Raw genomic sequence first — 26206 nt, 5'->3', positions numbered from 1 at the left:
AAGCAATAGAAATATGTGCAGTGTGACACATTTTTCATTGGAGTACACAAGAAACATTTGGGAGGTGAGTCAATCTTTAAACAGGTACATCAATCTACCAGTATTACAAATCCAGTGGCTGGAACTGAAATATGAAAAATGGAATGGTCTTAAACAAATATGGTCCAATGCTGGAAAATAAAGAAAACAAAAGAAAAAAATGAAGGCTATGAGCACAAAATGAAACAGATGTGCTACAATTTCTTTGTGTAATACTTCTAAAATATGTATCTGTTGTTGTTCTTTTCTTTTTGCAGGGGTGAGGGTGCATGCGATATATGGCTGTCGAAAAACAAACAAACAAGCCAAACAAAAAACAGGTGGCCTGAGACAAACAGTTGATTTAATATACAGGAGAATGACATTAACATCTGGAAGGTAAGGGGAGAGTTCTGCCACAAAGCATGCTTGTGTGTTGATGCATTTTGAACAAAAAAACACCTGCATTAAATATCGCTTTGTCTGTGATCTCCATACTTCTGTTGAAATGTGACACAGTTTCTAACTGTTCGTAATTATTCAGTGTCTTTTTTATCAGGTCAGTAAAGTTAAAACATGTATCCGGAGCTGTATTCCGATTAATCTGCTGTCTGCAGAATCACAAGGATTCATACCACATTGTTTTATGATCGTAAACTTTCAAAAGCCCTTTAACTTTTTTTATATAAGAAATGCCTGGTCTGTTTGGAGTAACGGCAGTGGACAAGAGCATGTCTGAGCCTCTTGATTGGCTAATCCCAGTTTCAATGCCGGGGATGTGTTTCCATGATGGGAAGATAAGTCTGTCAGTTCACTTGCTTAAGACAGGCAGTGTTCAGTAAAACCTACAAGAGAGACAGCACAAGCACAGCCATTACAAAAGAAGGCCTCAGAGCTGTTTCAGACTTGTCACTTTGCCTTTGAAAAATGTGAATTTGATTATGCTAGTTTGTGCCGAAGAGACAGGTGCTGTGTGGCATTTGTTTGTTTGTTTTAAAACTTTTAAAGAGCTTATTTATGTTATAGGTGTTTGTTTTATTCGAATAATAGTTTTATTCAAGTTCTCTTGTCTCCCAGCATCACCACTTTATGAGCAACCTTTCTACATACACCGATCAGCCATAACATTATGACCACCTGCCTAATATTGTGTAGGTCCCCCTTTTGCCATCAAAACAGCCCTGACCCGTCGAGGCATGGACTCCACTAGGCCTCTGAAGGTGTGCTGTGGTATCTGGCACCAAGATGTTAGCAGCAGATCCTTTAAGTCCTGTAAGTTGCGAGGTGGGGCCTCCATGGATCGGACTTGTTTGTCCAGCACATCCCACAGATGCTCAATTGGATTGAGATCTGGGGAATTTGGAGGCCAAGTCAACACCTTGAACTTGTGATTCATCAGACCAGGCCACCTTCTTCCATTGCTCCGTGGTCCAGTTCTGATGCTCACGTGCCCATTGTAGCCGCTTTCGGCAGTGGACAGGGGTCAGCATGGGCACCCTGACTGGTCTGCGGCTACGCAGCCCCATACGCAACAAACTGCGATGCACTGTGTGTTCTGACACCTTTCTATCAGAACCAGCATTAACTTTTTCAGCAATTTAAGGTACAGTAGCTCGTCTGTTGGATCAGACCACACGGGCCAGCCTTTGCTCCCCACGTGCAACAATGAGCCTTGGCCGCCCATGACCCTGTTGCCGGTTCACCGCTTTTCCTTCCTTGGACCACTTTTGATAGGTACTGACCACTGCAGACCGGAAACACCCCACAAGAGCTGCAGTTTTGGAGATGCTCTGACCCAGTTGTCTAGCCATCACAATTCGGCCCTTGTCAAAGTCGCTCAGATCCTTACGCTTGCCTATTTTTCCTGCTTCTAACACATCAACTTTGAGGACAAAACGTTCACTTGCTGCCTAATATATCCCACCCACTGACAGGTGCCATGATAACGAGATTATCAGTGTTATTCAATTCACCTGTCAGTGGTCATAATGTTATGGCTGATCGGTGTATAATGGCTCTCCTGAAACATTGAGCATACCTCCACTGTTCCCCTAATGCCATATAAACTGAAGGTCTACTTTGGTGAACAGTAACCAACCAAAATGTTGACTTTGGCCTTGTTTCACTTGGAAGTATTAAGTTCTCAGAAGAAAAACAGGAGTATGGTTCTACATGACATGCCTCCCATACATATGTGTTTTGTCATTTGTAATATTTGCTTTATTTAATCATTTATGTACAAGGTTTCCTTTGTATGTATTTTGCAATCTTCTCTCCAGTGTGTGGTCAATACGTTTTGCTATTGTCAAGTACAATTACTACCTGAAGACATTTCCACAAAGGACTTTAATTTTCTTGGATGTGGTAGCAGGGACACTTAAAGCCCACGAGGGAATATCTCCTGCACTTTTGCCCCATCAAATTGTCTCTTGGAGGGAATTTCTTCCCTGAACAGCTCTATAAAATTAGATTTTGAACAATTTACCTTCCCCAGGGGTTATCTTTTTGTTGTTGCTTCGCTCCAGGATTTTCAACACGTTTTCAAAAGCCAGCCTCTTTAGTTTAAAACAAATGACTTGTTGCAGGACACATAATCCCGACAGGCACAGAGTGACAAGGCAGATTGATATTGACTCATCCGTTTCGAATGCGTACAAGAACAATGCCATGCTATGCACATTTTCCCAAAGACCACTTCAGTATAGTCCTTGGTGAACGTGCCTTGTCTCTCCATGGCAGCTTCATTTCTGTCTGTTACTTTGTGAGAAAAATGAGGTCAGGCCATTCTTAAGACAGAGCATTTCAGTAAAGCTGTGCCACAAAAATACCTAATATTTGATTCCCTGTGAATTGCAGTTCACAGTAGTTGTCTTCCAATTGGACACTCAACTTACAAAGATATTTTTAAAATGGCATTGACTATTATTATTATTATTGTTGTTGTGGTTGTTTGGTTAGTTCATTTCTTTATGATCATCACATGCTTGAAACAATAGAGGAGATCATAAAAGCAATTGCGTTACAAAAAAAAAAGAAGGAAAAAGATCCGTCTCCCTGTCAATCACTTAATGCAAATGCACGAGCAGTGAGAGATGCATCAGCTTTTGCGTTTCTCTCTCTTTATTTCCCCCTCCTCCCTTTTCTTTTCAAAACGGCATGCATTACTGATAAGTGTAAGTGGACTGGATGCCCCCTCCCCTCCCCTCCCACTCCAGCTCTGCCTACAGGCTGCCTCTATAATACCAGAGCTACCAGTGCTCGGCGCTTCATCCCTTTCAACCCACAGCCAGGAATCGCAGCTTTGCAGCGTGTGAAGCTCAGCCCTGATCGCATCCATCTGCTGGCAACTTCATGCAGAGCAGCGTGTCGGGGTTTCGGAAGAACAAGCGTCAGATCACTTTCTCCTGCTTTCGTCTTCTGAGCCCGATCTGGATGCGACGCTCATACAGGAGTCCTATTTGCAAGTTTGCTCAGCGGGATCTCTGTTAGTGCTATGGAGGTGTGTGGTGTCCTACATGTTTGCGCACATCTATACGCAAATCCTGCTCGGGGCAGTCAGTGATGGGGATGTGACTGCATGTATCCATTGCAAAGGCTCGGGCTTTTTTTTTAATGAGTGATACTGTGAATGCGGAGGCTTCTTCTTCTTCTTCTCCTCCTTCTTCTTTTTTGAACACATGCAGCAGCACGCCGAGTTGAAGGGATGGTGGCACTGAATTGTCGGAGGTGGAGGTCTGGGTTCTCTGGGATTATTTCTTTGGAGATGCTTCTCCTGCCAGTGCTTTGTTTCTTATCCGAGACTTTTGCGGCGCCTTCCCTCCCAGCTGAGCAGATGAACATGGGGGTGGTGAGTATCTCAACCCTACTGTGCGCGTCCTCTCCCTGCCCCTCCACCTGGACTGCTGATTTCCATTTCAGGCACAAAAACAAAACCACGGCTACCTGCGTTACAGTCATAACCCATCTGCTGTCGACATGGAAACTTTGCACCTTTTTTTTTTTAAATATGAGAAACAGCTGCTGCATCTTCACTTGTATGTAACTGCATCGCTCAGACCACAGACGTGCCCTTTTAATACCGTTCACACACAAACACATGTTGTACTGCGATGTTATGTTTTAAATATATTTTAAATGTATTTTTTGCTACCTGAATATTGCAATTTAAAGACGCAGTATAGTATTTCCTAATATATATATATATATATATATATATATATATATATATATATGTGTGTGTGTGTGTGTGTGTATTGTATTGTATTTTTTTTTTAATTGAAAATAGTTGGTTCCTTATGTTCTGATAGATCAGTGCAACTTTTACGGCATATTCCAAATGAATCGTATAGTGACAGCCTGCATATTCGCCAGTAATCGTATCGAAGTTAAAATATATAGATAAATCGCATCAGAAGAAAACATCAACCATGCATATAGCTATATATAGTATGGGCAGTCCGGGCTTTGGTATTTTGGTCTTTATACTGAGCTAGCTATCTGATTTCACTTAGCAAAATGCGAGTAGTGCTCTGTGATGAAAACGTGTTATTCAATTCAATTCAGTTCAAAACGGAGAGACTCCGAAATCAAGGACCTCCCGCGGAGTTCTGTATTGTCGGGGGTCGCCTGATACAAAGACCCGCTTCTTCATCCCAGATTCACTGCCCTGTTTAGAGGTTTTAACGTTTCAACACATGTTCTACATTTGCATCATCCTAGTACTTGTTAATACAACATTTAAATTAATATTTAACAAATAATTTTAATGAACAATAGCAATACTTGGTTCTCGGTTGTATATTAATGGTGTATAGCCTATCTATCTATCTGTCTGTCTATCTCTATATATAAAATCAACAGCTTGAAAGAAAAAAAAATAGTTAATATACAACAGTCAAAAAGTTATTTCTAATATGGTTGGTACAGTATTTGGATATCCCACTAAAGTCCAGCATTCACCATGTATTGTGGCTCCTCTTTGATCCAAAAAACTAAATATTCAGCTTAAAATACATGTATATAAACTTGCCACCATTTTAAAACATATAATCCCTGAAGATGCACAGAAACTGTTTGTAACCATACTTTTGTCTCCTTGAATCATTTTACTGTAGCAGAATAAATAAATCAAGAATGAAGGGGGTTAGGTAAAAGAGAGTACATTTATTTAAAAAGGGATCATGACCCATTTAATTGAAAATGTTTAAAATTATCCTGAAAACGTTTTCCTCTGAAATGTGATGTATTTCTGTCCACAAATTGTTGTTCAGGTGAAGGCATTTAGTGCTCTGGCGAAATCAGTATGCTGTTAAATTGCCAACTCTTGCACCACTATCTACCTGCCTACTTTATATAAGTGATCTGTTTGTTAAAAGCATTGGATTGCAAGTATGGTCTTGAGGGTAATTTATGGTGCATCTGTGTGGAAAACTTCAATTTCTAAATGGTCTTTCAGTCAATTAATTCCAGCAAAGAAAAAAAAATACAATTCTGATTACTCAGGCTTTGAGTTATCAAATGAAGCCATTACTGATTGCTTAAGGGCATTCAGACAGCATTATGTAGGTCTATCAAAAACAGCATTAGTTGGCAAAACACAGTCCCTTATCTACAGCACAGTCCCTGGTGATTGAGCTAGCAGTTCGGACTTTAAAATAAGTATTAAATCAGCAGGTTTCTTTTGTATTAATTAAAAAATAAATAAAAGAAGCAGTTTCAGTGAGATGTAGAAAACATGTTTGATGTTCAAATCATCTGTAAAGCCATCTGTGAAGGTCCGACCCCCTTTGCCCACCCCCACTTAAGCTAGCAATTGCCTTCTCTGCAAAAATGCAGCTGTAGAATACCATTGGTTGGGAAAGCTGGGAGATAATTTTGGTACTAAAAGGGATTTGTACAGCTGTGGTCATGAGTTAGTAATCAGTTTTGGTTCCAGATAAGATGTTTATTATCATTATCATCATTATTATTATTATAAAACTGTCTTCTCAGGAGTTTGCCCACATCCTTGCCCTGTAAGGGAAAATCTCAATTTTCACTTGACTAATTGGCATGCTGTGGTTTAGTAATTGTAACTCCCCACTGGTGATAAACAATCCAGCAGATTTGATGCCATGTACACCAACCTATCCCAGATTATGAGGAGGCGTTTAGTAAATATTTTTGTCTGTCCTCCGCAGCCTCTGCACAGGCAAATCAGGTTCATTTCAGGAGCTTGTGAAAGAATCAACTGGCAAAATAAATAGCCAGAGCTCTGCTACCTCAGTCACAGCTGTTTGGAGTTGTGACAAATCTTCCCATTTTTTTCTCATTAGATCACATGGCGCATGTGTTTGTCCTGAATTACACTATGGGGCCTGTTCCTGTCCAGCAACATCGAGACTAATGTTTTGCTTTCTGGTCTGGATATCTGGGATGTGCATTAGTTCTCATTCGGTTCTCTCCTGTTTTGAGTTTGTCTGTTTTGTTCTTTACACATGTGCTCTGGCCAGTCACCTGTAATGCAGCGTTAAAAGAAAGTTTGCATGCCTTGTGAGTTGCTAGACTGTGTTAAGAAGACCAGGGAACAGAGAGCGCTTATGAAATTGCGCTCACTGTTGCCACTTGAAATCTTCGGTGTAATGTAAGATATTATTTCTCCACTGGGAATCCATGTAGAGGTAGTATCATGATAATGGGTAACTGCCGTGTTAAGTATTTCCTGTCTGTGTGATCTTCCTTTCTTTTTTCATCTGCTCCGCTTAGGCATTTTAAGAACACCTTGATACACAAAATGAAAGTGGGGCATTCAGGTGTTTCTGGGCAGGGGGGGATTATATAAATGGTGCTCTTTCAAAACCTATATCCTGGATCCTCAGGGATGGTGTTGAAAAAGAAGAGTGTTTGACTTCTGTGCTCCTTTTTCCTGGATAAAGATTTTAAATAAAATATACGGCCTTAGCCTGTGGACTTTTAATGATCCTCCATTGTAGTCCTGTCAGTCATCTGAGCAGTAACTCTCAACCTTAGCAGTCCCCTTAATAATACTGACATCTCTCCCCTTCTTTACTCAGCAAATTGTTCATTATTAAGCCTACAACTTAACTGAGATGAAATGTTAGACTAGATATTGAAATGTAGATAATATATATGGTCTTAGACACACACACACACTCACACTTACCTCTAATGAATTCCCTTAAATCTCTCCACCTTCTCAGCAAGTTGCATACCTGTTTGAACTTTTGTTGTGCTTATTTCAATCTCTTTTTATTTTCTATATAGACATAATCATGTTTACCTGTATTCAATTGTCATCCCCTTCAGCACAGTACACATATAACTTGCCTTGCTATATCAACCAGCAAACATAGTGATTGCAAATGTATATTTTCTCGAATAAACCCAACAAAAACCAGTATACACTTATAATAATAATAATAATAATAATAATAATAATAATAATAATAATAATAATAATAATAATAATACTCTTGATGGTCTTAGCTTTGTAGCCTTGAATCCCGTTATCCTTCACATTACAGTAATGTGAGTACCATCTGGGCACAATATCATGGCTAACATTTTTTCATTCAAAATAGTGTTATCAATTTGCATCCAAATATGTCAGACACGTTCTGTGCAGACTGGAATATAAAATAGAAAAACTGCAAACAGAAACAGTGATGGTAATCTAAGAGAATGGCAGAATTTTCCCACAGATGGTACCTTGACTTTTCTTATATTCTGTTTTTATTTAAAAAAAATCCACATTAAAGGGTTAATTCCCACAACTGTTGTAGATTTAATTACATTAAGACCTGGGCTTCTGACCCCTGGGGTGAAAGAAAAAGAACCATCGCTTGACATTTGAAAGGGAAATAATGGCAAAAGAAACAAAAGAATCTGGACAGAAACAACTGGAGCGAAAGAGCAATTCTCCTCACCAGATGGGAAAAGTGAAATCAATACAGTGTCTCCGAGACAAAACTGCCTTTTTTGTAACTCAATAGAATGACAAGAGACATAATAAAATACATACAATTCCAAAAATACATGCATGGTAAGTGTTTAACAGTTTATTTTAGGTCAGCATAGGTATAAATAATTGCACACAGCCCAGCATTGTTGTGTGTGTTTTAAAATAGGTTACCAAAATGCAGTTTGACAGGCCTGCCTAAAGACACTGGTTTTCTGAAAAGCCTGCTTTATGTAATATACCTTAAAACCAAGTATATGCTCTAGCCTGAAGTATGTCCCCACGTGTGTATTTCAAGTTCTGACCCAGTATCACAACTTTCCATCTCTGAACACTGGCTGTAGTGATTGTTGGGAGCACTTTCTCCATGTCTCATGCCAAGCTTGGTACAGGACAGTGAATAATGGGGAAAGTTTCACGTACCGACAGAACCGTGATGAGTGCTGAGTGTAGCACTTACAGGAGGAAGAAACAACAACAACAAACACCTCCTCACTTAGTTCATCTCCAAAATTATTCTCCTTTTCTGTTCTCTGGATCGTCTGCTAGCTAGACGTCTTCTCAGTGGAAAGTGCCGGGGTTTGTCTGGCTTTCTTGCCTCGCAAATCGAAGCCTTTTTAGACTGCAAGACCTTAGCGGAGACATATGGAAGCCGTCTTGGATATTTCAGCTCTAGAACTTGAATTGCCTCACCAATTCTGCCCAAGAGAGCACACTTAATATTCAGATACCAAAATACCACAGGCCTATCTGTAAGAAACACAGCGCCCCCTATTAAAAAATAAGCATAATTTTATTTACTTTGATGTTCACTTGATAAGTATTTTCTTTTTTTTCGTTTTTTTGGTCCCAGTGCATTTTGAAAGGAAGCAAACTCTTGGTAAAAAAAATGAAACTCACTGTAAAACAGAGCATCTGGTAACTTTGTTCTCAGGCAGCTGACGCAAATGTGCTGTTCCTCCGCAGAGTATTGCTGAAATTTTTCCCTTTCATTTCTCTGAACCCCAGAAAGAGAAGAAAGTCCTTTACAGACAGACTTGCAGGGTAAATTGACTTTTTATCAGGAGACAGCGCCACTCAATAATAATAGCATAGTTCAGATGTCAAATATTATTCATTTCTATTGTAATAATCATAGCCCATAATCTGGAGTTAGTTATAGTCATTTTTCTGCTGCCATTACATACAATAACATTTAGAATATGACTGGATTTTGAAATAAATACATTTTGACAGTCGGAGTGATGTAGAGGGTCTATTGTATGCATATAGACAAATGTGACAGTTAACTTCTGAACTATCCTAATGAAATTATACAAACATTTTTTTGTAGGTTGCAAATACAGTCATTCTCCACCTTATATGTTTCCCAATGTATTTTTTCCCCAATCTTTTGCCACCTAACTATGTGTCTGAAAACCAATCAGAATCACAACACTTACTGGGTACGTTGAATGTTTTTAAATGGCATTAGCACAATTTACATTACCAAGAAGAAACTTTTCTCTAAAATGTCAGTGTTAGGTACCCTATTACCATTGCTATAAACCTCTGATAGCGGACAAATTTATAGCGCATGGATTGAAGTAATAGCACCGGGACTCTGGCTGCTTGCCAGGGTGACAACGGATTTTGCAGCTGAGATGTGGGTGGAAAAGGAGAGACACTTTTTAACTGAGCAGACTTCAGGGTATGATTCTGACAAACTTCTTTGTAGCCCAAGTTTCCTAATGTGTATCCCCAGACCTTTCATTTCACCTCCCCCTTGAAAGCCTGCTTTGATTTGAACACGAGCGCAGCTTTTTATAACACTGGAAAAGATGTAAATAATTGATAGATAACATATACATAATACAGTGCTTCATTGAAACTATGAGTGGAGAAGGAAAACAAAAAGATATTCGCAGATGTCTCCTGCATGCTCGGAAATTAACAGTGTCTGCCAGATGAATAAATCATAGGACTAATTATAATAGTAATCCATAATTGTCATCGATGCTGTTTTTTTGCTTGCATTCCCAGTGGTGCGATTGAAATCAGCTGTCCTGCAATCCATGTTTTATCCCAGATAAATAAAATCCATGTGGTCGCTGACTTTATTTTAGGAAGAGGAATGAGGTATCCCACCCTCCCCCTAACAAAATAGCTTGCAATTACTGGGGTTTTGGCATAAAAACTAAAATCCTGTAACATCTAAAAATAGCCATAAACGAGTGATCAAGTAATTGGCAGCAGGCAGCGTGGGCAGTGTCCATCTAAAAAGTGACTAGTTGACTAGTCTTGCTTTCTTCCTAAAATAGATGACCCAATATATCTCCTCTAAATACTCTTCTAAAATTGTTTCATCTTCTCAGCGCCCGTGGAAAGTGGCTTTTTTCCTTTATGTAACAGGTGCTGGCACATTATTTAAAACCTTGCCATTGAATCTCCTTAGAGTTTGTCTCCTGTAATAGGTTTGTTAATTTTCCAGGTCATTCAGAGCAAGGCGAACAGGTTTTCTTGTCATTTGTCGCTCATTTGCATTTCTCAGTTCTTGAACCAAAAAAGGGAAGAAAAAAAAAGAAAAAACTTTTGATGCAGGCCAAGCCAGAGCAGCCTCAGATACGTGTGTTTGATGTGCACAGCGGAATAAACTTCAACCCTGAGCATAATTTTTAAATAACACATTGTCATCTCAGTACACTCTAGATATAAATAAAGATGCACTTGCCAGCATCTTCTGAGAGAAGCATAGTCGTTTAGTATGCTCACAGGCTTCTTTGATTTGATTTGGAAACACAGCGACCGGAGAAAAATTAAAGCAGCTGAGACACTGAAAATCTCCATGCATGATAATAGATTACACAAATGGGCAGTTTGAAAGTGTTGTTTTAGGTGTGGGTATGTTGTTGTGATCATTTAAGTTTAAAAGAAAAAAAAAGACAAATTATCTCTATCTATATTACATCTATTGCACATGTCACTTATGATAATTATATCCGAACGTATGAGTGCTCAGGGGCTTTATGAGCCAAAAAATTAAGTGGATTTTTTTTTCCCCGCGTCTCCCCTCAAGTACCTAAACTTAAATTGGTTTTATGCCCTTCGTGTGCATTAAAGTTCATCCGCAGCCTGGCTATCGTATGAAGAAACATGTGGGCTTGTTGATCCATCCTTTATGCTTTCTCCAATTCACATTCATTGTCATTAGCTGCTGTCAGTGTTGGCGCATTAATCTGTCAAGCTCGCTGAGGTTCCTTTACCTTAAAAGCTCCCTTCATGCTTAAGTAGTGTGGGGGACAGGCATCAGTTTTTGCTCGAGCAGGCAGATGTGGCCGTATGTGAACCCCAGCCACCAACGCTGGCAACCTGCGAAGGGTGCAATCGGCACAGCAGGCACAAGGTCAGTCCGGCTGGCTTCATAGATTCCATCCCGCAACATCAAGCTACCTTTTACCTCTAATCCTTTCCATCTGCTGCACACAGCTGGCTGCTCGGTGCTCTTTGCAGGGCTTGTTTTCACTCTTGGAATCCGTCACTGAAGAAGGAAAGCATCCTTGGGGCGAAACTCTCGAATCCGGGAGAACTGCCTGCCTTTAAAAGCCATCTGTGATGTGCAGTCAAAACAGGCGGCTGAAGGAGATTTTGTACGGTAGCTGGGTTAGCGTGATGAAGCCACACTGGGATCTGAAGTCCGGCCCTCGCCTGCCCTCCGCAGTTTTACAGTTTTACTGTTTCAGTCTGAAGAAGGAAACAGCATGGAAGTTGTAAGAGTCTCTGGAGGCCCCAGATGTTTTTTTTTTAAGCAACACTGTGAACTTGCTTTCCATTTTACATAAAGATGTACCTACTAAGAGAACAGGCATATATCAGACATACAGATCCTCCCCAAGGAATCTCAATCTTATTTTTTTATTCCCTAGTCCATCATGTGCTGACTCATCTCAATGTTGTCAGTCCTATTATCTTGATATTGTCATTAGTTGTGTGGAATCGTCTCTGCGCAGATGACCTTCCGTCTCCAGGCTTTAGTTGGGCTGGTTTCATTATTGAGCCATGTGTCTGTTAGCCTTGGCATACCTAATATGCTTAACTGCAACAATCGTAATTGACTGCTCTGTCATGCGAGATCCCAAGGACTTCTGTTCAACCCGTGGCTTCGGGTGACAATTTCTAAACGCTCATCAAGACCACAAGTGCCAAGCCTTTGAGAAAGTTGTATTCGACATTCAACAGTCGGGTTGGATATTTTGATTGCAAGCAGGTGCAGTATAGTCACTTTAAATATCTATGTTAGGGTTGTTCAAAAAAAAAAAAAGAATTGGTAGCCCAGGAGTAATGAAGGGATTCACTACACAGTGTTGTCTGCTGCTTTTATGTCACCCAGAAGTCTGGGCATAGTGGCGGAAACAAACTGATCAAGATCAGAAAGCGTCTTTCACTTGGATTGTGTCTGAGAGTGTTTAATTCAGGCAGAAAACCATAATTGCATATCTTATTTATTTAATCCTCTTTAAACCTGTCTTTCTGTCTATATCTGTCTATCTATGTATGTATATATAGAGAGAGAGGGAGAGAGGGTATAATTCCTTATTTAAAATCTTTCACAAGATTAATCACAAGATTCTAATACAAAAAAAGGTGACTGTAAAACGTAGCAGCAAACATTGAAGCTCATTATTCTTGGTCTGGTGTATGCCATGTCGTTATTAATATTTCACCATGACCAAATTGCTTTTCTTGATTTGCCTGGATTACGTGTTGTACATTGTTAATTCATCTTTTGTCTGTGTTGTATTACCACAGTATAATAAGTTCATAATTCTTCTTAAATTATATTGCCTCATTTTACTTAATGGAACTCGACACATCATGACAAAAAAATACACTGTACCAATCCTGACAATCTGAAATGGTACCAGCATAAGACAACTTAGTTTAAAATTCTCCTTTAAATGAGTAGAAATCAATGGGTGTCCATCTGCAGGCATAGGAACTGAGTTGTTGTTGTTTTCTTCGCCTGTTCTATAATTGCCTACTTTCGCTTGTCTGTAAATGCATTTCACAACTTGTTATTTTACTACTGCAAAAGAGACCTGGTGAAGGGAGAGCTATCTGTGCCTGAGAAGTGTTCAGGACTAAAGGTCAGATTATGAAACAAATATCAGGGAATCCATAACTTGAGGAAATATCTGCAATGCTTCACAATACTGCAGTGATGGTTAGGATATAAATTGAAAGGTAATTAGGAGGAAGTGTTAAAAGGACAGAAGGCACCACATACATAAAACAATGAAGTCATCAAGCCTCACATTAATGCTTCAGGGTACTGATTTAAGGCTTGGATTCCATCTAAATTTCAAACCACCCTGCAATCAAAAACTAGCAAATTAGTACTTGTTGATTGATTTGAAGAAAGAACCAGAAACCCACAATAACTTACTGGGTCTGCCATTTACGATAATCTGCCAGATGAGCCAAATTGTTGATTTAATCTTGGCCTATGAGTCGCCTTTGGCATCTCACATGTTTCTTTTGGATTTTCTTGCAGCAGAATTTCCCCTATGAAAGTCAACCATAGTAAACTTGCACAGTAATTTTCAATTGGCCATAGCTTTTCACTGACGTGTGTGAAATCTATAAAGTACTATAATGGTAAACTATCTCATCAGGTTATAGTGAAGTATTGAGTGCCTTTTCAATAGTAGGGTAGTGCAAAAAAAGTAACAATAAAATCTAAAAAGAAAAAAGTTGACCTCTTGAAAACCCATTATGTTTCTCAACAAAGAGGGGAATGGAATATTATCAAGAAATAGAATCATTATGGTGTTGTGTTTTATGTGTATTTGAACATAGTTATTTATCATTGCTTAATCGAAGAGGAATGGTAGGCAAGTGTGCCATGGACTAGTAATGCTACAGGACCACAGGCTGTACAGATAGGTTTTACACTGAGTTGTGTTATAACTGGTAGCATAGGAGAGCCTTTCCCTGATAGGAGGTATTCACCCCCCTTGGACTTTTTCACATTTTGTTGTGTTTCAGCCTGAAATTTTGACGCAATGCGATTTTTTCCATTTGATCTACAGCACGACGCAGAATCTGCTTAGAGCAAATTGGGTAAGAAGGGCATTGGTCAGAGAAGCCACCAAGAGGCCAGTAACAACTCTGAACTGTGTCAACAACAAAAATGTCACAATGTTGTGTGTTAGCTGGGCTGTCAATTTGTTATGCACTTTTCATCACGAGATTTTAACAACAATCAGTAAGGTCACAGACAAAAGATTGTCATCAACAAGTTTTCTTTTGGAAATCACTACTTAATCTGTGCTAAAAACAAAGTGCTATAATAAATCATAAATTACAGATTCAGTACGTATTGACATACAAATTACATAAAATCCCAATAGAGCTATTAATAAATCATAAATAACAGATACAGTAAGTATTCAATTCAGTAGCTACATAAATAAAACCTGAACGCTTCTCGTTTTAATTTACATCAAATACTTTTGAATGTCCTACAATGATTCCAAAACAGCCTTTAATTAAATCCTACAGTTATCCACTGCAGTTGTAGTATTTTCAACTCTGACTACCTTTTATTGATATCTCCAGCTACATGTTGTAACTAAGCAGGCTTCCTATAGAAACTTTGCCACTGTAAAAGACCAGATGTGTAATGGTCTGAAGGATATTATATTTACTTATTAGAAAGCCTTTACAAATTTTATATTTTTCTATCTGTATCACGCTTGTTTTTCATGCATAATTCGGAAGATAATTGGATACCTTACCTGGCTTGTGTTTTTGGTTTTTATCAATTGATGTTTTTCTGAGTGAAAGGTTTTTGCAGGCTTTGCTATTTTTGGTACTTTTCAATTTAGTTCCTGCCAAACAGTTTCCATCCAACATACACCTGAGCTTGCGGTTACCGCAGTCGCTTTAATAATGCATGAGCGTCATGTTTTGAAATGTAACCTTCGAATTAGAGAGTGTTCATTGCGGACATATGGTCTTGCCACTTTGTTGCTCAGATGCCGTGGAGAAAGGGCGCAAAAGCAAATCAGAGAGGGTAATATTCTGCTCAAAGAATGAGTGATTTATTCCTGTTTCCATCTTAAACAATACACATATCTTTAAAACAGTGCTAAATTACAAACCAATATTTCTTTCCAACTATAGATGGAAGGTGCTACCACAAAGCCTCCATCTATGTCTTGTTTAATCTTTCTTTGATTTCCCATAATTCTGTGATACATTCATCTGTATTGCTGCATGTGTTTTCATGAAATGATGCTACTACAGCACAAAGACTTGATAGCATAATTTTTCACCGATGAACTATAATTGTTTTCGCCCCCTAGTTTTGCAGTGTTGGTGATCCAGCAGATGGTGTTTGTAATGTTTCAATAGTATCTCATATCCAAATGTGTTACTAAATGTTCAGCTTTTAGTCGCAGGATTGTAGAACACATACGGCCAGAACTGTGAAGTGCTTTCAAACAGTAATACTGCAACACGTGACGTTTACTTAAAAAGGAAAATTGTCTTTTTGGCCTGCAGGTAAACAGGATAGCAAAGACTCTAGCTAAGGTGCCAATTTGTGCCGCGAGCATGAGATGAACAGCAGCACTCTGCGGCATAATTGTTTGTGCAGCCTGCCATAAAGCGTCCCAGCAGGTGATGTTTCTGAGGGAGTAGGTAGCGAATGCTGCCCTTAGGAACAAGAAATATGGGATCTCATAAACCAGGGTACCCAACAAGTATGCATTGAAGTAAACTGTTATCTGAAGTGGCTCCTGATCTCCCCACTTCTGGCATTCTTTCGCAGTTGTGTCCTTTTGTTTTATTTATTTATTATTTTACACTTTTATGATATTGAAGTGTTTGCCGTGGCTGATGGGTAAATGATTGAGTCATGGCTGTGTAAAGTGCATCATTGCCTTTTTTCTCACAGCCCCACAAACACACCTTAGTGCTGGTCTGCACACAATTACACTGAATTATGCTCAATTGTGAAGACAAGTTGATAAATTGTGTTGATTGTTTTCTGTGCTGTACTGAATTTGCTATGTCCACCATATTTTTGATGTATGGTTGCCAAAAGTGAATGTCTTGTTGTTTAAGATGTATTATGAATATGATAGTCTTCAGTGTGGTTCCCATATGCAACCCTCTGAAGAAATAGCTCTATGCCCGCAGCCTTCAGTGCACTTGGTAGTAGTTTCAAAATAGATGTGTGCTTCAATTAAATATAATACCACTGGTTAATCCTGCTTCCCTGGTTAAATTATATTCTCTGAAGGACTTCCATCTGTCAAACATATTTCTGAGTTGTGCTGTGTAATGATCTTAACTTCACGAACCACGTTGAGTACTTTCAACAGCAGATATGCAATTGTTCACAGATTACATTACCAAGACACTTTGACAACAATTAGCCTGAATTCACATAATCAATTAAATATGTAAGAGCCTCTTGCAGGAATATGCATTGCATGACAGTGCATTTTCACTCATTACGGTACACTTGCCTGACTATACAGGAACACAGAATTACAATTGCAGGCAGTGGATCAATATGTATTTGTGTGTACGCAATGTGTGTATAAATATATTCATACTATATGAATCACACACATACATATACAGACAGGTGACAAATTAAAGGACAAACCTGAATAAATGAGTGGAGGAATATAACAAATGCAGATGCCTCCAAACAGGTGTACTGCATGATACAATTAAGCAATTAACATCCTATCACGCTGTGTGGCATGTATATGTATAACTGCTGAGCAGGCCCAATTGACCTCGATTTTGGATCAAGATGGCAAGAGGAAAGGATCTAAGTGACTTTGAAAGAGGGGTCATTACTGGGTCACGAATGGCAGGAGCTTCACAAAGACGCTCAACTGGCTATTGTTCTCCACAAGTGGGCGAGTGCATGTGTGGCGACACCAAGAGAACGGTACAGGCCTGACTACTTGACCCCTACAGTGAGGGGGTCCGGAGGCTCTGTTATGCTGTGGGGGGCATTTTTCTGGCATGGTTTGGGTCTACTTGTCCCCTTAGAGGGAAGGGTCACTGCAAATCATGACAAAGTTATTCTGAGTGATCACTTTTATCCTATAGCGAAACATTTATATCCTGATGGGAGTGGTCTCTTCCAGGATGACAATGCCCCAATCCACAGGGCACGAGGGCTCACTGAATGGTTTGATGAGTATGAAAATGATGTGAATTATATGCTATGGCCTTCAGTCACCAGATCTCAACCCAATTGAACACCTTTGGGAAATTGTGGACCGACGTGTTAGACAGCGCTCTCCACCACCATCATCAAAACACCAAATGAGGGAATATCTTCTGGAAGAATGGAGTTCCATCCCTCCAGTAGAGTCCAGAGACTTGCAGAATCTGTGCCAAGAGCACTGAAACTGTTCTGGTGGCTCATGGTGGCCAACACCTTACTGAGACACTTTATGTTGGTTTTTCCTTTAAGTTGTCACCCGTCTGTTTATATATGCACAAACGTGTCTGTGTAGTTATCAGCAATGACTTAAATTAATAAATCAAGCCAAGCAAAGGAATGAAGAGGCTGCTATAAATCAAGTGTGTTAAAAGCTTTTGAGCCCACAACAATGCCACCACTGTTGAATTACTATGCATCCACCACTGTGACAGTTGTCACGCCACACAACTTTCAGCAAGGCGTCCCAGGCGTACTTTGTTCACATTTTTGTTTGCGGGGAACCAATGTCTGAGGCCTAACTTGCTGCATGCTCAGCTGCGATGCGTGTTTCATTCCTGTCTCTGCTCTGTCCTCACTGAGAGGAGAGAGATAAGCAATAATTAGCATTTATTAGTGAAGGCAGACTATAATTAGCAGAAGCTGTAGGGGATAGCCAGCTTACCCCAATGGTACCCATGTCAGGACATTATTGGGGAATTCAGCCCTGCTTATCTTGTAAGCAGGAGGTCTTTTGTTGAGGGAGGGTGGAATCAAATTTAATCTGAACAAATCCTGCCTAAATGGCGAAAACATAGTTTAGAACAGTAGACTAAGTCTGCTCTTACATGAACAGGTGGGTGTAGGTTCATTTGAGAATTTGACGGAGCACGTCAGAAAAGTCTGTGTGGCCCCCAAATAAGAAAGAAATCAATCACTCATTTATCCATCATTCATTCTCAAGGTGTCAATGAAGTTTCAGAAGATTTCACAGCAAAATCTTTCACATGAACCTAAGAGTAATGGGGCGTGTCTGTGCAGAGGTGACAGGGCTGCCAACATGACGAATAATAACACTGTGTCTAGACAGAGCGCTGTTTCTCTCGGCTTATCATCCTGGGCTGGTGTCCATGTATGCCTGCAGTGGTAGAAGCAGCCCTGGTTGTATCTAGGGTCTGCAGCTGCTCCTTATGTAATGTAATCTGATTATAACATAACAATTTAAAGCAGGAATGTGTTCCCCTTAAAGTGAATTACAATCTTATCTACTGATTTCTCATTTTATTAAATAAACAAATAACTAAATAAAATAAAATGGAACTAAAAGGAAACACCTACTAGAACACTTTGACTTTACCAAAATTGCAAGATCGCTATCACCTGTTTTCCATTCTTTTTTAATCTAGATTCCCCCTCCCTCCCTTTTCTCTTGTACTTTGAATTTGAATCCATAAAACGTAACATTTGCACTGCTCTTACAACCGGCTGCACATTCTTCAGGGGGAAATAATGTATTCTAATAATTCATTAGTATGTCTCTCCTTCGACAATGATTTAAAAGTTGTGGATGAAATCTTTTGTAATACTGTTGTAGCCTACTTATGTAAAACCTTTCCTTTACCTGTCAGACCTCCAAGCTTCATGTAATGAATACCGTGCTGCCAGCGTATTTGCAATTCAACTGAAATATTGATAAATGTTTCAGAAACAGCTTCTGGTTTCTTTGCCGTTGCTGTGTTTTCCTATGTTTCTTTTTTTTCCAGGTTCAAAGCAGCCGACACTTGCAATGATTGCTTTTCTTAACATGTGCTTCGTCTCATATCCCAGTTAATATATGCTGAACGACAGATTCTGTACGTCTGATGGATAACAAAAAAAAGAAGATAGCTACACTGTTAAGTGGACATCATATGATGGATATAAACATTTGTATCATCTATGGCACTTACTAAGCAAGTGGAATAGTGTTGATACTCTTAATTAATGTATCTTTCAGCTTGCCATATATTTCCAAGGGGAATTCAAATGCAAAAGGCCTTTGGCAATTACGATTCATTCTTGTACACAGAATTTGCTTCAGTTGAGTTTGCATCTAGTTATAGCTGGCTGAAAAAGCACTGGCATTCATCTCCAGCTCATAGGGTATACTGCTGTATAATAATGTGACTACGCCATAAGCACTTCTTCTTCAATCATATTACCAAAACAGGGGGAAAGTAAATAAGCAATAACATAGGCCGATGTCTTTGTCAAGGTGTCAAAGTACTTTAAAACAATCTTGAAACCAGGCTCTGTAGCTTTTCAGGACATAAGTTTGCTGGAACCTTGCTTTTGGGGACATTGAGGGGGGGGTCTGCAGTTTTCCCTCCTTATTAACCGTGGAACACTTTGGAAGCATGTTCTCCTCTAATCTGCGGGAAGAGCAGGGTTGAGGATTGAGAAAGAATCAAAGTGTGTGCTCAATCAAAGTGTGTGCACAACGTCGGTGGGTGGTCATCGCCAACGCTTTCATCAAAGTGTGTCTGAGAGAGATCAGTCAACCAGAGACTCCAGGGGACACTGTAAAGCTGAGGGTATTGCAATGAAGAAAAAAAGTCCTGGCACAGAAAATTCTAGTTTAGGTTTTTGCCAGTGGACTTTAATTCATGCTTTAAGGGACCACACATTTTGGGTTTGTTCGTTTTCCATGCCCATCAACTTCATTGCCTATCCTCTTGATGTTGCCTCAAGAAAAAAAGGCTTTTGTCTTCAGCCGAATGTAGATACCTTGAAAAACTACCAAGAGGCTGTTTCTTTTTTTTCCAAAACCTCTGGAAGGCAACTCAACTGCAGAAGAACATTCCTTTGCAGTGTGAGGCAACGAGATGAACTTGTGGCAAGGCCCGTCTCAGAGTGCTGCAGATTTCAAAAGCAGCCTCTCCGCCTCTGTCTCCAGGCCCTAACAACATTGGTAAACTGACATAAAGATCTAGATGTTTTCCTTTACCGAGATCTGTCGTAGCGACAGAGCCAGGAGCCCCGAGTGTGCAGGCAGAGAAAGCTCATCTTGTTTTGCATGTTCTTCCTGCAGTCTCTTGTATCAGCTCTTAGTTTGCGTGTTTCCTGGATTCCTCCAGCAATATGCAGATGGGAGCATAATTCTGATTTTTTTATGAGGTGCATGGCTTATGTGGCATAGAATGTAATTATAATTAAATACTCACAGGACCTGCAATGGTTTATTGCTTCTTAAGTAAAACAAGGCAACGTTTATATTTGCTTTTAAACTTTTGATTTTCTTTTTAACGTACAGCATAATGGGAAAGTTTGGCACCAAGGTTTTCTTCGATGCTTTAAAATGAGAGGGATCGATCAGGTGCTGAAGGGGAAGCATAAGGCAGCCATTTCAGCTCTGGCAGGTGGCTGTCTTAACTTTGTTTAAATTCAGCTTTAATTTGAGACAGAGGAGGCAGACAGAGAGTTAATCCAGACTGAAACTGGGCCATTTTCAGCTGCTGTTTACATGCAGAGCAACTAGAGATTTCTAGGCACGCTTCATATCTGAGGTCAGTAGGGTGCTTGAACATTTGGAATTATTCGCATTGCAAATATTGTCCCTTTTTGTACTCTTTCTCTCCGAGTCGATTTGTATTAATTAAAAACAACAATAAAATGACCTTTTAGATTGTGTTTAATTATTTCAAACAGAGTCACTTTGTTTTCTCGCCCGGCGAAGACCTTTCTCAGATTTCTCTTGTTGGAATTCTTCTCACACTTAATTGCTATTGAACAAGAGGAAAGCCTCCTCTGTCTTTCCTTGGCATGCAATAATGGAGTGATTTATAAAGGTGATCACAGACTGTCACAGCTGTGCAATCGCCCCTTTGCTGTGTGAGTGCGTATGTGCTCTGTGTTTGTTTGTTTAGCTTTTTTCGCTCCAATTCTTCGAACTCCTTATGAGAGTAACAATAAAATTAAATTGCATTCTGCAATTAGCAGGCATTCTGACATTTCGATTAGCCTCATCGTTTAGTGTTTAAGTGATCATTTCCATGTGCTAAGTGTCCCGCTCCAGTCTCAGGATACTCCTGCTGTTACATTTCGTCTTGCCAGTGTGATTGCAGCCAAAGGGGCTTCGCTTAAACGAGACTTTCAGCGTCTGTGTGTACATTTAAGCCAACTGATAAGGGATGTACCCTTAAAACTTACTCGACTAGAATGAAATTTTGCATAATTATGTTCCTGTTCACTGATGACATCATCCACAAACACACTAAAGTGCCTCTGCGGTACTGGAAGAAGTAGTAAATGCTCAACTGTCTTTGTGTCAGTGTTTGAATATGGAAATGCTTTTGTTGTGCTAATTGAGTCTCTTCATATGCTTGGTTTGCAGGAATTGAAATTGTTAATGTCGATATATCCAGTGAATCACTAGCTACCCTTTTAGCACAATGTATCTATTTCCATTATTGTGTGTGTTTTTTTAGTTGCTTTTACACTATGGGTGCAATGTTTTAAGGAGCAAGTAGCAGATTGCAAAAAAATATAACCTCTTCTTTTTTTTGGATTAGTAACATATAATTAAAATAAAATATAATAATTTTGCTTTCCATCGACTGCTCTTTCATTTTTTATACCGTAAGGTACTGAAGCTTCTTAATCTGTACAATCTGCCCAATGTTGTTCAGATACGTCTTGTGGTGTATGAAAATAATTAATTGACATATTTAACAATGTCCCCCCACCATTTCCACCAAAAATAAATAATGCACATATCTACAATGGCCTGAGTATTTCTGAGGTCTGGTGGAGACTTAGTCTCTCTCTCTCTCTTCCTCTCTTCCGCTCTCTCTCCATGGGTTTCAGAGGAGTGCTGCTACAATGCACTTTCCTATAATCTGGTGTCTTCATCTCTCATGTTGCGTTCCAGTGTGATAAATGCCTTCTCCACAAATGCACCTCTGAGCAGGCGACAGGTTTTACCCTGTACTTAACCTGCTAATGTTCACTGGCTATCATTGAGCGCTTGACAGATAAATTAATGGTTAGTGGTTAGCTTCAAAGAGGTCCCAATTGAAAGGATCGCCCCGGAGACGTATCGATTAGTCTAAGCATTTTAATTAAATGCATACCAATGCCGTTAAAGGTTACAGAGTTCCGTGTGGAGTTTCATGCTAATTAGGAAGTGGTCGCTGATATGCCACAGCCCATTTGGAGAGGGGGCACCTGCTTCAGGAGTGCATTTGCTATGTCACGTTTGCTGCCATATTGGTCTGTCATTCAACATGCTCTTTCAGGGTCTTAAACTCCTCTCTGTCAGTGCTCTGTCGGGCTTTTATTTGCCTACTGTTTGCACTAGTTCATAAAAGCCCCTTCATAACAGAGAATCATGGCTCAACAACCAGCAAGTCTATCTATCTATCTATCTGTCTATTTATCTATCTATCTATCTATTGAGTAATGGGCAGATAAGAATCTTTGTTATTTTATCAACAGTTGAGTCGCTGGGCCTGAACGACCAACTTGTCAAGCTGTTCATTAATCCAGTGTCATGAGAACTCCCACGCGAGAGATTCTTTTCAGTAAAACAGATGGTCCATGCGAAATACCTAACAGTTTTCATTTATTAATTTATTTGTATGTTTGTTTATTTGATTATTTATTTATTTATTTATTTAATTGTTGAGCTAGTGAAACGGCACTAAATCTGTCAGCTGGCAAACTGCATATCTACGTGTGTGGCCTGTTATTAGGGACTTGCTTGGGGAACAAAACAAAAAATACAATTGTTTTAGGGGATATTTTTTGGTGGAGTTGCTTGACTGCCTTGAAATTGAAAATATGAACAGATTCCAACATGGACAGTAGGAGGTGTGTGTTCGCTTCTGAGGATCCATGCCTCTCTGCTCCCTGTAGATTCCAGATCACATCAAGGAGCATTACTCATCACTGGGGCACTGTTGTCAAAAGGAACAGGAAATAGCACCCCAGAAGGTATTATCCGGTGGGAATGCTGTGCATTACAAACTGACAAGTGATTTGTTACTGTGTCTGACAGGCCACTGATTGTAATGGATTGATGGGTGGCCTGAACAAGCTTGATCGCCTTCACTACTTCAATAAACCATATGCTTACTTCACTGCTTTTAATAATGATCATAATGATGCAGATTATGAATGATCAAGAGAGTCCCATTCCCTTTATTATTGCTAAGATTATATATATATATATATATATATATATATATATATATATATATATATATATTTTAATAGCATATCATGGACTGCTCAAGAAAACCTCTTCCTTGGGGAAGACAGCTGGTTGAACACTGAGGCATCTTAGAGTTGTCAGTCATTGGATTTAACTTGATGATCTAAACAGTACCTGTCAGTGCACTGCAGCCCACACAGACTAGCAGAATAAAGGCATACATAATGGGTTCTTCTAGCATGAGTGGATGACCTGGTTAGTGTTTAATTGCTCTCTTTCTGCTGCCAATCACTCACATATTAAAACTTGGATTTTGAAAATCACACTCTGTGGGTCTGATGCTGTAGTCGATTAGATGTTCTTCATCTTGTATTTCAGTTCAGAGACCCCAAAGCTAGCTTCACAGGAAACATTTCCGCAGATTGACCAATGCAGTATGGGGTCATGTGACACCTGGTGGTACCTGGGTTGAAAGAGAGTGGAGGTGTTGTCATGGGAACCTGGGGTTGTAAGCTCTGACACAAAGGGTTGTGCTGCTCTTGAGCCTATGCTAATCCACTGTCTTTCACTTATGCCTTTGGAATGGCTTTTATATGACGTCTATAGCCATGGACTGGATTTTTTTTTAGATGGATTCTGTGGCAGAGGTTTGCAACATTAATCGGTTTCTCTTTTTATGTTTGTTGTTTGTCTTTTAGCTTTGTAGAAAAAACGGATATGATAATATTGACTTTGGAATGAAATGGCCTTGCGAATGGTACCCTTGTGTGTGTAGGTTTGCTAGGAGCGGTCTCTCATGTGTTGTACAATTTAATAAAGTTCAGGGAGAATGGCTTTGGAGACTGTTCGGTTTCCTGAGAAGCTCCGGGCAGGAAGTTAATTGACTCACAGTATCTGACAGAAGGAGCACGGTTTACCACCCCCTGGTTGACAATGTTGTTTCTCGGAGCACTACTTGTAACTGTCCTGATGTCAGCTTTTTAGAGTTGCCATGAGCCCTGTTCCTGCCATGAGACCAATTTTATTTTCTTGCTCTTTCCCCCGAACAGGACTTTTATCTCACCTAATAACATTCACAGATGACCTATGTTCCTTCCTTGAGTGTCTACTTTGGATTGAAGAAGTCACATGGGGGAATAGTTATAGGGCCTAAACACATTATAAACCATCACTAACATACAACAAGCACAGTTTCATTAAGGGATCACGCACTTCGAATGCTACCTGACTCACGTGAAGTATGAAGGGGACTGAGGTTGCTGTCAGATCTGAAGGGAAGGCCAGAGAGAAAATTTGATTGTTTCCATTACGGTTGACCTCCCAGCACTAGTGAAGGCCTCAGTGTACAACAAAACTCCTGGCTGAAATTAGACGAATCACAGAAGAGTGGTATTGGGTAACTGCTGGCATCACAAGTAACGGGGGGAGGCAAGGAGGAGATGGATGTTGGCTCTGGGCTTGGAATGTCCGCTGTGGGTTCCATGAAGTTGCTGCTCTACAGGCAGTTCAAAGGTAAGCAATCAGACTTATTCCAGGTTTAAAGGGTTTTCTTCCTGGAACAGAGAAAAATATGTTTGAATTTGATTCAAGTCTTCAAAATCATGAAAGGCATCGACTACATCAAACCAGAGGAGCTTATCCAGATCAGCAGGGACACACGGACCCGGGGATACAAATGGAAATTGGGCTTCAAGACATTCAAGACAGAAAACAGGAGACATTTTTTCACACAGAGAGTTGTCACAATCTGGAACAAACTCCCCAGTGATGTGGTTGAAGCCGACAATTTGGGAACATTCAAAAACAGACTGGATAGGATTCTTGGATCACTTAGTTATTAATGGACACCAGACGAGCACAGTGGGTCGAATGGCCTCCTCTCATTTGTATCTTCTTATGAGCAGTCATCACATTTCATCCTCAGATTACAAAATAAATAGTGCTGTGAATTTGTGTGTATGTGTGTGTGTGGAGGGGGGGGGTACATGACAGTGGAACTGCACAAAAGGGGTAACTAAGCAACCCACTGCTGTCTTTAGGTAAGGCTCGGCACACAGGGAGATGGCTGGAGAACTTGTAGGAGGACACACAGTCTTTGCGTACTGATCAGTCAGAACGAAGAGCAGCCGCGTCCTCAGGAGAGAGAGAGACGCCACTGGGGTGTTAATGAGGTTAGTCCAATGCAGTACGGCCAGTATAGGAACCTGCCTCCCAGCACAGGCAGAGTAGAGGTCACAGAATACATATCAGTGTGGAGTTGAGTGCACTGAATCAAATGTGAATTGAAATCATGGCGTTGGAGTTTCAGAAGTGAAACATTGTCATTGTTCCGCTCCTGTGTTCTGTGGGTGATTTTCTTGTATTGTATTTCCTGATTTATTTTAGGTCCTCCTTTTATAAACTGTAGCTGATGGAATGGTCTGTGTTAATTTAGAAAGGGTTTAAGGTGTGTATTTGTGAACAGTGTCCTCTGTGTCCTTCATCAGTTTCAGATAGCTTGCTTGCCTTTTCTCTCTCTATTCAATTGCATTATTGCACAGACGTCTGCCTCCCTGTTACACAAGGATGCTACATAAGATATTTCCCAATCATATTCATCCCACTCCTTGGGTTTGCTCGGGGCCTGCTTGCTTTTGCAGGTAACATTCCTTGCTTCACTTCTTTGTCAGCTTAATATTCGTACTTAAACCCACAACCTGAAGTTTGATGGTCTTACCGGTCAGTCTCATTGGTCTCATCTTCAGAAAAAGGGGACTTTAAAGAGAAGAAATGTCTGAGTTTTAATTAGGTTCACATATTGATTAATTCATTCATTCATACAGTC

At 39.9% G+C, this 26206-nt stretch overlaps 1 protein-coding gene across 1 annotated transcript in view; it reads left to right on the top strand.

The window, feature by feature from the left end:
- The first annotated feature begins 3311 nt into the window (after window positions 1–3311).
- Window positions 3312–26206, top strand: part of mmp17a (matrix metallopeptidase 17a) — a 57630-nt gene continuing 34735 nt past the window's right edge. The window contains exon 1 of the mRNA XM_066689467.1: window positions 3312–3865. Coding sequence (XP_066545564.1) covers window positions 3722–3865 — 144 coding nt within the window. The 5' untranslated portion in view covers window positions 3312–3721. The remainder of the gene's footprint in view (window positions 3866–26206) is intronic.

Source organism: Amia ocellicauda, chromosome 17, assembly GCF_036373705.1.
Source record: "Amia ocellicauda isolate fAmiCal2 chromosome 17, fAmiCal2.hap1, whole genome shotgun sequence".
NCBI lineage: Eukaryota > Metazoa > Chordata > Actinopteri > Amiiformes > Amiidae > Amia > Amia ocellicauda.
This window is presented reverse-complemented; position numbering and strand designations above follow the sequence as displayed.